General features: G+C 27.4%; 1 protein-coding gene across 2 annotated transcripts in view; it reads right to left on the bottom strand.

The window, feature by feature from the left end:
- LOC148226151 (cell adhesion molecule 2-like) overlaps positions 1–13798 on the bottom strand; it is a 133780-nt gene that overhangs the window by 19811 nt on the left and 100171 nt on the right. The window contains exon 1 of one of the 2 annotated variants that reach the window (XM_088203832.1): positions 11183–11440. The exons of the other annotated variant lie outside the window; for it this stretch is intronic. Coding sequence (XP_088059958.1) covers positions 11183–11231 — 49 coding nt within the window. The 5' untranslated portion in view covers positions 11232–11440. Of the gene's footprint in view, positions 1–11182; positions 11441–13798 lie in introns of those variants that run through there. 2 annotated transcript variants of the gene reach the window in all.

The following is a 13798-nucleotide window of genomic DNA, read 5'->3' on the forward strand; positions in this document are numbered from 1 at the left end:
TCATATTGTATAGTGACCCAAAAAATATACAAACGCAATTCCTGTTCGAAGATAAAAAATCAAAACAAGTTATAAATAGCTAACCATTTTTTTTACCAAGATCGTATTTTTCAGTAGAAAAAGTTAATATGAAACAACATGTTATAATTTAAAACTAAATTATTCATAACATATAATTATTCGGTTTACCATATAAGGCTGTGACCATTTATTTTTTAATTAGAAAAGATTGTTCTTTACGAGCTATATAAAAGCATGCTTTTCATGTTTTCAAATACATAGTCTATTTATATTGTAGCATTAAATTTCAATTGGCGTTATAAGCCCAATACAACTATCGATCCAAGAGTAATGCGTTCGTAATTCACGTTTCCGGAAAATTCAACGAATTCACTAAATTAAGCTCATTTTTATTGACAAAAACCTTCATTATCCAAGGCGAAAGTGGGTCATATAATTATAAAATGCGAACGCGCCTTTTCCATTTGCCGCCAGCCATGAAAAATTTAAACGTTTTCCATCAAACGATTTTGGAATTTCGCATAGCACATTGAATAATAAATATTTAATTCGCGCTCTCGAATCGAAAAATTAACAATTTTAATTTGATTTCGAATATGTACTTTTAAAGACAGTAAATTAAAAAAATACTACTTATTCAAATCTATTGGTTTTATAAGATTACATAAAAAAAACCTACAAAATATGGAACATAACCTAAAATACAAGCCAATTTCACTCACGTGTATTGCAGAACTCACGTTGCGTTTTTAAACTCCATTTTAAATTCACACAATATCACATTACGAATACGCACTTCGATTATACTTAATGAAAAATAAAATTTGATGTTTTAAATAAAAGCTTACTATTAATATAAAAAACAAAGTAATACTCATTTATTTCAAATAAATAAACACTTTATGTTTTTATTAAGTACCACAAACAAGTCCATAACGACCATTAACCGTTGATTGTTTATTTACAAGGCAATTCTAAAAATTATCAATAAAATGAGAGTAAGAAACAATACTTTTCACGCATTGAGATTGCTATAAATATATTTATCAGCTTTACGTTCCGCCGTAACTTTTCATGCCGACCGGTACAGACAATCAAAAGCATCAAAATTACAATTCTGAGAGTGTTATTATCACAATTTAAAATTAAAAAAAAGGTCACATAGTTGCCAGATTTCATTCGTTAGAAATATATAATAGTCATAGCAAACATATTCGGATAAAAAGTTGCAACCTGTTCAAACGGTTATATGCAATAAAAAAGTACTGTAAGAAAACAGGCTAATCCAATTTACATTGCAAGAACTCAATAATTGGTCCTGAAAAAAAAAGTAGGCGAGCACTAAGCTTTTCTCAGGCTGGTCATGTGTATAAAATAAAATATATAGTGCCTAAATAATTTAGAAATTTAACCAAAGCACTCCAAATTTGACTTACTGAGTTCGTACGAATTTAAATAAAAGAAGCCGTCAGCTATGGATAGACAATGAAGATTTAATAAGCAACCGCTTCTCTCTTCACGTCAAATTTTGTCAAGCTTGATATTGCTTTATAGCAAAATGACTAATTTTGAAAGACTTTAACATACCTACATAAAATAAGTTGTTGTCAATTTTATGTCCTAATGATATTAAAATACGAATAAAATCGAAAGCCATAAAATATTCAATAAATGTTTAAATTCATTTATTGCGAATCATCTGTTAAAAATGACAAGAATTTGCCCAATGCGTTACAACGGGGTAAACACAATCAACAACTACTAAGTAAATAATGAGACACCTGACTGAAATCAAAGCATAAAAATTATTTCTTTTAATAACTATTAATTAATATATGTCCCTAGCTCGATTTTATTTGAATTATTTATCATGATATTCATCCATGAAATTATGAAAATCTAAAAAAACCTATTGCATCTTTCATTGAGAGGCCATTTTTTTGTAATATTAGTGCATTTATAAAAATAAAATTAGAGTGCCGCTGTCGCGGCTCGAACCCGCAACCTCAGAGTTACTAGTCTGAGACGTTACGAACTATGCCATTTCGTCTTTAAATTTGATAAGATACTATAAAACCCCTAATTGTTTTAATATCGTTAGGACGTTTGTTATATAACCGTTAGATTGCATAATAAACGTCTTATAATACTAATATTTTTTGGACGCGTCTTACGACATAAATAACAAATATATTATTAAATAAATTTAAATAAAAAATAGCAAATCAAGTAATTTATGCTAATATTTTAAAGTGTGTAATTTTTACATTAGTCTATTCTTGATTTTGGTCAAGTAAACACGTACTACTAGGAAAGCATTGGAAATTCGTTTTATTGAACGCCAAATCTGTGTTTTGGCACCACTGTTCTTACTGCTTATTTACAGATAAAATATCCTACATCTACAAGATTACTCAATACAAAATTTTCACATAACAGTTTCCAGGTCAAAAAGATTTACGCTTATCGTAAGGCTTGTGTGCTTCTTGAAAGGATTGGAAATCCACTAACAATAGATTCGAGAACCGTCAGAGGTTTTCGCTGGCTGCAAACGTTGGCCGCTCAATAAAGCGTACCAGGTAAATGGAACAAGGATCACACACATTCGTCAGGTGCTGATTTTGATGGACGCTTTTGGGTGCTAGGGAGAGAGATAGATAGAGAGCGAGTGAGAGAGAGAGTGTGGAAAATGGAAAAATGCCCTGGCTGGCAATTTTGTCACGTTCGTAAAACAGACATTGATACTGATGGCCGTGACTACGTGACTCGCCTCGAGCCTCTACAGCCTCTTTTTTCCCGCACCCGGAGAGCCTTTAAAACGGCATTGTATACCTCCAATCTGCCCTGCCGCACATACTTGACGACCATATTGATTTGCAAAGTCAAACAAAAAAAAAGAAACACATATTGGCTATAAAATAAACGACAAATGGATTTCCGCACGTGTGGATGTTGGTGTGTTTTATGATTCGCGCATACCATATTTTGTGGGGATTGCTCTATATTTGCTCAGTATTGTTTGATGATTGAAAATGGAACTCATTTTATGGATGGACTATGTTTCATACAATAGTATTTTTTTTAAATAAACATTCAATTAGTTTACTATGTTATATTTATTAATCGATAAAGCTTAATTTTTTTCTATATTTATTCAATTTGTAAATTTAAAGGAATAGAAATATTTATAAAATATATAAATATAGAATATTGATTGATTGATTATAAGTAAGACATCACATTTTACATAATGTAAATAAAAATATTTTAATTAAATTAGTTCAGTTTTATAAAATCAATTAAACCGGAATATAAATAGCAGGTATGAAATATATTTAGAAAGCAAAGAGAGCGATTTTTTCTCTGAGACAACTGATGTTTTTACTTTCTCTAGATCTGTGTATTTTAGCCTTTAGCAATAATGCCTTTAGCAATAATGCCTTTAGCAATTTTAAATTTTGATAAGGCAAGGCTTATTTGCGAGAAACATATATAGTTTGAATTAATTGTTATCGAGTTAAAAGTAGATATTTTTTTAAACCTGTTTTTTATACTAAAACGGATACTAAAAAAATCTAGATGTAACTAAAACAGAATTTTTTTGGCTCTTTATTGAATTGAAGCATATATATTAAAAATAAAATATTGTAGGATTTAATTAAACTATTTCAAGGCGGGGCTCTGAAATAAATTACAAAGCAAAATATTTAATAAAATTCCCTTATTACATTTTAAATATCCTAATATATTGATCTGAAGTATTTATTAAAAAATATTATAGCACTGAAACTACCAAGAAGAGTATACGGATGTGCGATTCAATGTAGATGTATATTCTTTAAAAAAATGTAATGCTAAGGATTCCAGTAGTTTATACTATATATGCATGTACAATAATACATATATTCATAAGCAGTCGAACTGAGGTCTTTTAGGCTTTCGTTTTTATACTTTTATGTATACACAACCGATATTAAGGTGGCACACAAGGTGGCAAGCTCTTGCGTATTGCGAATGTTTAGTTTTATATAAAAGGACAACCGTTGTATGTAGTCGGTGATAAACCGGACACGGAAGGTGGCCGTTTATCTTGGGCTTTCGCCGTCTTCAAACTGTGTTGTTCAAACAATAGGCCAGGCCAGTCAATGTTGGGTTTCTCATCAAACTGACCCACACACGGGTGTCTTTTGCTTTTGCTTTTCCGCTGAAACAGCACACTGTTTGTATACAAAACACGCTCGCCCTTTGTCGCCGCTGATCACCATATCAACAAGAGAATACCAAAAAGGACACTGCTGAATAAATCACGAATCTACCTACGTACCTCAGCAAAGGTGTTTCAAAAAAGTCCCAAAAAAAAACTATCTCACTTGGAAATGTTTGTCCATGTAGATATTACTTATGTGTTATATATATACAATTTTCTTCCAAAACAATTGTATATGAAATATGTCATATTATTTACAGTCTGAATCGAAAGTATTTTTCTGTTTACTTAATTACATTGTAAAATGTAATATTTATATTTTCGTATTATAAAATAGCATTATTATACGACGGTTATATTATCATTTTATTATTTTTTATTTCCACTGTGAATAATTGCAACACCTCAAGTTATATTATGTATCAGTATTCCAAATGGAATTAAATTATGTGCGCTATGGATACGCTTATATACATTAAGTCGAGACGGAAGAGGTTCATTTGCTCAGACTGATTATTATGCACGCACCAATTGTGACGATATGGAGGGCGAATTAGATTTGTTTATTTAATTCGTCTTCTTTAAAATAATCGTGCATAAACCATTAGAGCTTAACATTTTTTTTGCAACACTGCATTTATCATACCACATTAACTTGCTGGCAAAACCATATAATTTGTAGCGGTGCATAAAAAAATTATTAAATATAAATACATTTGTTTTTTAGCACGTATGCGCGACAAGTGATTTTACACGGTCAATGCATATTTGCAAAAAATATTATACTATTATATTTTTTGATTTTATTTCGAATAAATTCTGTATTGCACCTTATTGTGATTTATAAGTGCAATATTTTTTAAATTTTAATGTTGTGCAATATAAAAAATATTGTTTTATGTCTAAAGTATATTTATTACACTTTAGTTCGCAGCATTCTTGAATATATAATTTGGAATCTTTAAATAAGTAAATACTCTATTTTAATCAAAATATATTTTAAAATGTTCTTGAGATATTTTTATAAGAGAATATTTGGTTATTTTTCGTTCATGTATTCCAGCGCCTTTTTTAGGAGCGTTGGGATACGATTTACTGACTTCTCTCAGAAAGTTGTATGTCGCTAAGCATTTCTTCAAACTACGCTGTCGACAATCAAACTATTCTCGAGGAATATCAGTTTTGGGTTCCGGAAGTCATTGAAAATCACGCCATGACGTCCGTACTAGCTGACTCGCCTATGACTATCACCATCCGGCTTCCTGATACGCTGGCGCTGTACATTAGCCTGTTTAATGTCAGATACGAGGAGCTGGTCTGGTTCGTATAATTTAATTATAGTATTTTATGATTTTTTTCTTTCTTATTTGTATTGTATTTTTTAGGTGTATTAAAATAAAACTTAAAGTAACACTATTTAGAAGCGCAGGGTAACACTTCCACGATGAACGGTTGAGAGGCAAATAGTAGTGGATTCTAATTAAAATGTAATGGTATATTGTCGAGCTTGATGGGGAATCTTATGATGCAACTCGCCCAGCGGTTTTGGTGCGAGCGAGATATATTTCTAAATGTCATGTGAATTATTATTTATTTTATTTATTTTATTTTATTAATTTATTTAGCTTAATAGCTAATCTTTACATCTAACAAATTTAGTAAACATATATAAAAATATATAAAAAATACATAACAGAAATAAAAAATAAAAATATACAATAATAAAGTCTTAATATTGTAATTTATTTCTATATGTACGAAGGTGTTTTTTTATTCCATTTATGAAACCCGTTATATTTTTGCTGTTTCGGATTTCTCTTGGAAGACTATTATATAAATCAAAACCTCCGTACATAATTCCCCTAGCCGTACTCGATTTCTTATACTTAATTATCTTTAAATTTTCTCTATTTCTAGTATTATATTTATGTACATCTTTATTTCTTATTAAATACTTATTAAAATATTCTGGTAACATATTATTTTCTAACTTATATATAAATACTAAAACATTCATACTCAATATTTCTTGAACATTCAACCATTCTAATCTATCAATCATACTTTTACAATTAGTTAATCTATTTTTATTTAAGATTACTCTCATTGCCCTATTTTGTAATTTTTGCAACATTTGTTTATCTAATTTATTTAACATATTTAATAGTGTTGCACAATAATTAAAATGGGGCAATATTATACTATTGTAAATTATTTTTTTTGTATTTATACTTAATATATTTCTTAATCTAGATAATAAACCTATTTTTCCACTAATTTTTTTTAATATGTAATTATAATGTTCTTTAAAATTTAATTTTATATCAACAATTACTCCTAAATATTTTATATTATCCACTATTTCTATACTAGAGCTATTTATTACTATTTTGGTACTATTATCTAACACATTTTTATAATTAATAAACATACATTTAGTTTTATTCTCATTTAATTTAAGTACATCATTCTTTAACCATATTTCTAATATACTTAATTCATTATTTAAATTATTTACAATTTCTTAAATGTTATCACCTATGCAATACATTAATGTGTCATCCGCAAATAGATGAATTTTACATTTTTTCACGTTATTAACTATATCATTAATATACAAAACAAATAACAATGGTCCCAATTTAGACCCTTGTGGTACTCCATAAGACACTAATTTCTCTTCAGAATATACATTATTTATTTTAACTTTTTGTTTTCTTTTATATAAGTAATTATTAAACCATCTTAAAACTATATCACTTATACCTATACTCTCCAATTTCTTTAACATTATTTTTCTGTCTATTGTTTCGAAGGCTCTCTTGAAATCCAAGAAAACTGCTCCAATGATTTTGTTTGTATCCTTAGCCAACAGCCAATCATTTATCACTACTTGTAATGCAGTTTCAGTGGAATGCTTTTCTCTGAATCCCGATTGTTGTTCACATATTATGTTTTGAGAAGTAATACATTCCTTTAATTGTTTGATTACTACTTCTTCTATTATTTTTTCTATACACGGTAGCATGTTGATTGGTCTCATTTCTTCAACTTTTTTACTATTTTTTATTTTAGGTATAGGTACAATAGTAGCAATCTTTAAATTTTCAGGCATTTCTCCTAAGGAGAGTGCTTTATTTATTAAATAATTTAATTTAGTTCCTATTATTTCCCATGTTTCTTTAATTATATTTATATCTAGTTCATCAGTACTAGTTCCTTTTTTAAATTTACATATTATGTTATGAATTTCATCTAATGATAAATTAAAAAAAATTAAAAATATTTTTTTTAATTTACACGAATGTCCTATATTTTAATTCTGACCGCTATTTTTATTTTAACTATTTGATATTTATTATCACTTTGAATAATTTAATTATGAACATTTTAACACTAACACCATGGTCCTAATTTAATTTAAATAAATAAAATTGATGTTTTAAAGTAATGCTTTTTTATTTTTTTTGTCATTATATTTGTAACATATATTTTTTATTTGCTGCAAGAAATGATCTATGTTTTATTTTTTAATATTTTAAACAACATTTATCTTCTATGTTTTTAATACATTTCATAAATTAATATATCTACCATTTTTTATATATAGGAATTTACTATACGGAAATAGTATCTATTTGATAAGCCACGTGACGATATTTTTGCCCTTTAATGTAAATACTATAATAATATTGTTTGTCCATTTATAGCTTACAACTTCACCCTTGCGTATTTTTTATTGCTTATGGAAGCCCTCTTCTGGTATACATAATCGTACTAGTTAAATATCATTTTTGGAAAAGTAAATTATCAACAAGTAATATAATCTTTCAGCATTTATAGTAAATAGTAATATTTAGATCATAGTAAAACATTATGCAGAATTAATTCTCGCGACCTTATAGACATATAATAGGGCACAAAATAATAAATATATAAAAATTGATTTGTTAACAACAATTTCATGATTCGGAATTTAATGCTCTCGAAATATTAAGTTGAGTTAGAAACGGTAATTTAATTAATTAAAAAAAACATTTACGTTAATGTAAAAATTAAACTTTTTTGATTGAGAACCATAGGTAACAATTCACGCGTTTAGGTTTTGACAATAGTCAGTTACTTGACACTTGGCACAGACTGGTTAAAAAAATGTTTTCAAAATCAATTGATTTAATAACAGATTTTATGACAAATTTTTGTAATTTGGCTATTCCAGGTAAAATAGTTTTATTGTGATATATTGATTATAGTGTGAGTAACTAACACAATAAAATACTTGTAATTTTATCAAGTCATTTAAAAAGGCTTCAGAAAATTTATTGGGGATGACATAAATTCCGTTAGACTGCAATGCTTTTGGACTTTTAAGACTTAATATGTATTATTTTATATTTGATTTCTATTATATTTTTTTGTGTATTGTAATATTACTATTGAATTGATTTTTAAGCATCATAATTGGGATAACCTGTCTTAATTTAATTTACATTAATAAATTAATAAAAATGTGTAAATTTGTTTTGGTTTCAAAAAAAGTTTTATTACTTTTATTTTTACTTATAATTTAATTGTGTGTTTTCAAGAACATATATTTGTATTGTATTTTTACACTTAAATTATATTTTTTCTATATCTTAAATAATTCCTAATTAAAAATATTAAAAAACCGTATTGTGAGTATAAAATATTATTACTATATGAGATATTTAAAAATCGTTTCTTAAGTATATTATTTTAATTAATTTTTTTATAATGAGACTTTTAATGTTATGTATGATTCAATTAAAAATTCGTGTATTATTTAAAATATGGTGTATATAAATCTTGTATTTATATTTTTTAGTATTAGTCAAATTAGGTAAAATATATTAACTTCATAAATATAAAATGTTATTTTTTATATAGAAAGGAAAAGTTCCTACATATATTATTTTATTTGCTATGTTTTTTTTATTATGTATGGATAACAATAACCGTTGCAAATACTGAAATATAGGGTTTGTCGCTACATATGAAGATTTATCGTAAAAGGATTTCCAAGACAAATGGAGAGCATCCCCTGACGTGAGGTTGATAGGTGGCGGACTTTATGGGGAACGATGGATACCTGTTTAGTTCTTGACCTTAGCATGAACTTACCTCAAACTTATTTATAATTCATAGACAGCATTGTATTGGCTTTATGTATATTTAAAATAATGATAGAATATCATGTTAATAAATTACATCAGCATACAATCCTTCACTTAAAATTTTAATTGAGCAATTATGACCGTACTTTTAATAGCTCTATGTATTTTAAACATATTACTGTCACAAATATCATAATAATAACTATACATGTATTAAAAAAATATTGTTGATATACAGATTTTTTAGCTATAATATTTCGGAACAGATAACATAACTAGGATCTCATTGTAGGAGCAGATTGGCGATCCACTTTTGGCCTAGTAAATTTTAAAATTTTAGTATAAATGTGTATATGAATAATTCTTAATAAATATAAAAATATATGTTCTTATAATTCAATATATGACTATTTAAAATAGTAATAAACTTATTCACAATTTTTGCATATGATATGTAAAATATATATTAAATTAAATAATAAAAATAACTTACTAAATAAAATAAAATAAATTTATAAAAAAACATATTTTACGTAGATAGTAATAGTACACATATTAATATATGTAAAATATGCATCATAATATTTAAAAAAATAAAATGCATCTAGACATTTACTTTCATTACAATGCTATTTGATGAACATCAAAAAGTACAATTATTCACGAGATAAGAAAATGTATATTAAGATATTTTATTTATAAATGGTTATTGTCCTTTTATTGGCAGCGTATTGTAAACATTTAAAATGTTTTATTATTAAGCTGCTATAGAAAATACGGAAGTTTAATTAAATGTCCTAAGGAACAATTCAAGTTTTAAAAGAAATAAAGCACAAACTTAGTCTGAATTTGCTCAAATCTAATCTGAATGTGATTGATATCTAGTTAAATATAAATATATGAAAATAAGTACTTATCAAGCTAAGCAATTTTTAGTATTGTATTGCTATTATTATTATCATTACGTTCTTAACTTACTTTTTTATATTTCGGCTGTGATGCTTCAGCCATAGTCAGGAATTTTCCGTAATTTTGTAAAATTCTTCCCCATAGAGGTTTATAATATCTTTTTTTAGAGGTTTGCGAGTATTAAAAAAACATCATCATTATTTACTATACTTTATTTCTACAAACTTGTTCATATTGAATTCATTAAGAAGCGTAATAAAATATATACTGTCACATAATTTTAATCCTTTGTTCCTTGAGCTTATTTTTAAAACATACCACATATTTTATGCAAGATATATAGATAAAATACGCAATAATAATTAATAAATTGCTTTTGGGCTGGTCTCTTTTTCACTAAGTAAAAAGTTCTACCAATAATAAAAGAAACTCCTAATAAATAATAAAAATATAAAAAATACAAAAATTATCTGCTTTATTAGGACTGATAAAATTTGATCAAAAAAGCATCAATGCTTAATTTTTTCTTCCACAATTATGATAAATATGCTACAAAACTCTTACATCTCTAAAATATCATACCAAAAGTCACATAAAAATTAGATTCCTGAAAAATTAATTTGGATAAATTAAATGAGGAAAATTTATATAGACAACATAAAAGTTACCCACACGTTTTCTTTAATTTTTATCAGTTATTTTTAGTCCGGATTATTTTAATATTACAATATTAGTCATAACATGTTGATTTATTAAATTAAGCTACTTATTAGTAGCTACAAATTAATAGGAATACATACATGAATTCTAATTATAATCATAGCCACGATTTATATGTCTTCTTTCCATTACGTTGAGCACTAATACTGATTAGTTTCGAAAAAATATATTTATAGTAATATATAAATACCTTTCAATAGAATGATGGCTATGGTGACTGCAATCCTGATAGCAATCATGCTGATTATATTTGTTTTAATTAACACTGGTGTAAACACTGATTATAGAATGTGCAATAGTCACTTGCGATTTTGTAGTTATTTATGTTCACATTATATTTTAACTAGATCGTGGCGTATCATCTTGGATACGCGAAAAGTTTCGAGAGTGTCAAAGTTGAACAACGATCGAACACGTGCTGCTCTATCGGCGACTGGCGACGAACTGAGTTCTCGTTTTCCCATTTTCTCGCAAAGCGCACGCGTTTCCGGTGATCGCAACAGGCAACACAATCCAAGCTGCGCTTTATGCACGACAACTTTACACAATATAATGTAACGATGAATTTATTTGGTCACGTGTCACTTAAAGTCGTCCAGGGCCAACTTGAAACACATACTATTCGCCTTAATTAATCAGAAGTACATTGAAATGTACATTTGTAATACAATGTAAGTTGACACTTATGTTTCTAGTAAACGTCTCATCTTCAGTAAGTTAATTGCCACTGTTCTGTGTCATGGTTTACACAATCCGGCCAAGTCAATATGGGTCTTTTGATTTTTTTATCCGTCAATCTTGTGTATGAATTTTGTTCTCTTTCCCATAATTTTTATTTGCTGAATGAAATTTGGGCTCTACATTTGCGATAGTGGCGAAAAAATTCTTCCGGGCCTCATGATCACAAAAATGGAATTTTATGTATTTTTAATATCATAATATAATTTTTTGAATAAATATTAATAGGTATGAGTTAATCCTTGTCTGCTACAAATAAAAATAATTTTTTTCTGAAATCATATATGATATATGCGAAATATTACAATTAGGTCTTAAAAATTCAGGGCTGTGGAGTATTCAAAAATTTTTCCAGGAACGCTCGTTGCCGACATGATTTTATTGCTTTTGACGTGAATTTTTGACTTCTTAAAAGTGATAATTATTTTTGCGCCCTCCTATTGACCAAAATTAAGTTTAAATACACTTAAACCAATACTCTTATATCAGAAGTCCGTAGTAATATCGGTAAGGATAGCTATCATATTTTCAAAACATAGTGTGATATCGAAGTGAGTTTCATAGACATTTTAGAGCAGCATATAATTTCACTAGCGCCAATCAGATTTATTATATTTTCGCTAATAGGAATATGTATCTTCTGGTGAAAATGTATTTGGATTTCACTAGTGAAAATATAACTTCACCGAAAAATATACATTTACTGTAACATTTATAAGTAATGATAAGTGTGTAAAAGTTGAAATCATAAATTTACTGGCACCTGCCAGATAAATTGTATTTTCACTGGTAAAATATATTTGTAACGGTGAAAATTTATATCATTGTAGTTTCACTGGAAAGACATATTATAAAAAATATTTTTAAGGTAGTTTTTAGACTATTTCTCTTAGTTTTTCTTTGAAGGATAACCCGTGAATTTCTGACCAAGGACGTAATTTCATATTTTTCCGGAGAGAGGGGAAAGATGGCAAATCGATGATCATTTAATATTTTAACTAAACAAATTTAAAGTTTTATTTTTTTTTAAATAAATTAAAGTATAATAAATAGACTTTGGGTAATACGATTATGATATATGTATCTAAAAATTATTTAAAATTTATAAAATCAAACAAAAAACTATAGAAAAATAATGTTTATTATATATAAAACTGGAGATATATAATTTAAAATAGACATATTTCGAAGACACTTCAATGTGATCCTAACCACCATAGCAGCTAGTAAATGGACTTGTTCAAATGTTACTCCATGGCACTAATTAAAAAGTCGTTTTCACAATATTATAAATTTTCTAGATTAATTCTTTTGTTTAAGAAAAAAAAAGAAAAATCTTCGTCAAAGTTGACATTTTTTATATTAAAACAGGTGTGTAATAAAATAAAGAAATTAATTTTTATTTTACCTCTGAATTAATAATTAGAGCACAAATTACTGTAAGACTGTGTATCTTCAACTGACTTGCGGAAAATACTTCCAGGAAAGATGACCGAACGACGGATGACGTTTGCTGATTTAAAACGGTAACCAACCCTAAGTTAAGTAACTTTTTAACCATTAAATTGTAAAATCTATAGCTTGTCTCTTTCACAAGTCTGTATGCAAGCACACAACCACACCAAAGGAATCCATAGTTCAGTTTGTCCAAGCGCGCACCTCATTTGCTTATGGGGTAATTTGCCACTAATCTTTAAAAAACTTAATCAATTTTTCTTTAGATTTGAGGAATGACATTAGGCTGTAAAATTGGTCGTACAGTTTTACGTCAGCAATTATAACACATCTTTTTTGCTATAAATCAATACAAGGAATCAAATTTTCATATGTGTGCTTATTGTATTCGTTAATAAGCTTCCATTTAAAACACTTCACTCATACAGTTGTCTGGTCCATTTAATCAAGTGATGATTCTAATATATTCACAATTTTTACTTCTCTTCTTGCTCCACATATAGCAAGTTTGCACGAAATACATACGTTAAAGAATGTGAACCATAAATATAGATTTTCAAAAAAAAATTTCAGAATGTTAGTTGGTTAATATTGTTAATAAAAAAGGAGGACA

The sequence above is a fragment of the Plectrocnemia conspersa genome, unplaced genomic scaffold (assembly GCF_051122295.1).
Source record: "Plectrocnemia conspersa isolate PC_06_02 unplaced genomic scaffold, ASM5112229v1 ptg000014l, whole genome shotgun sequence".
NCBI classification, from domain to species: Eukaryota; Metazoa; Arthropoda; class Insecta; order Trichoptera; family Polycentropodidae; genus Plectrocnemia; species Plectrocnemia conspersa.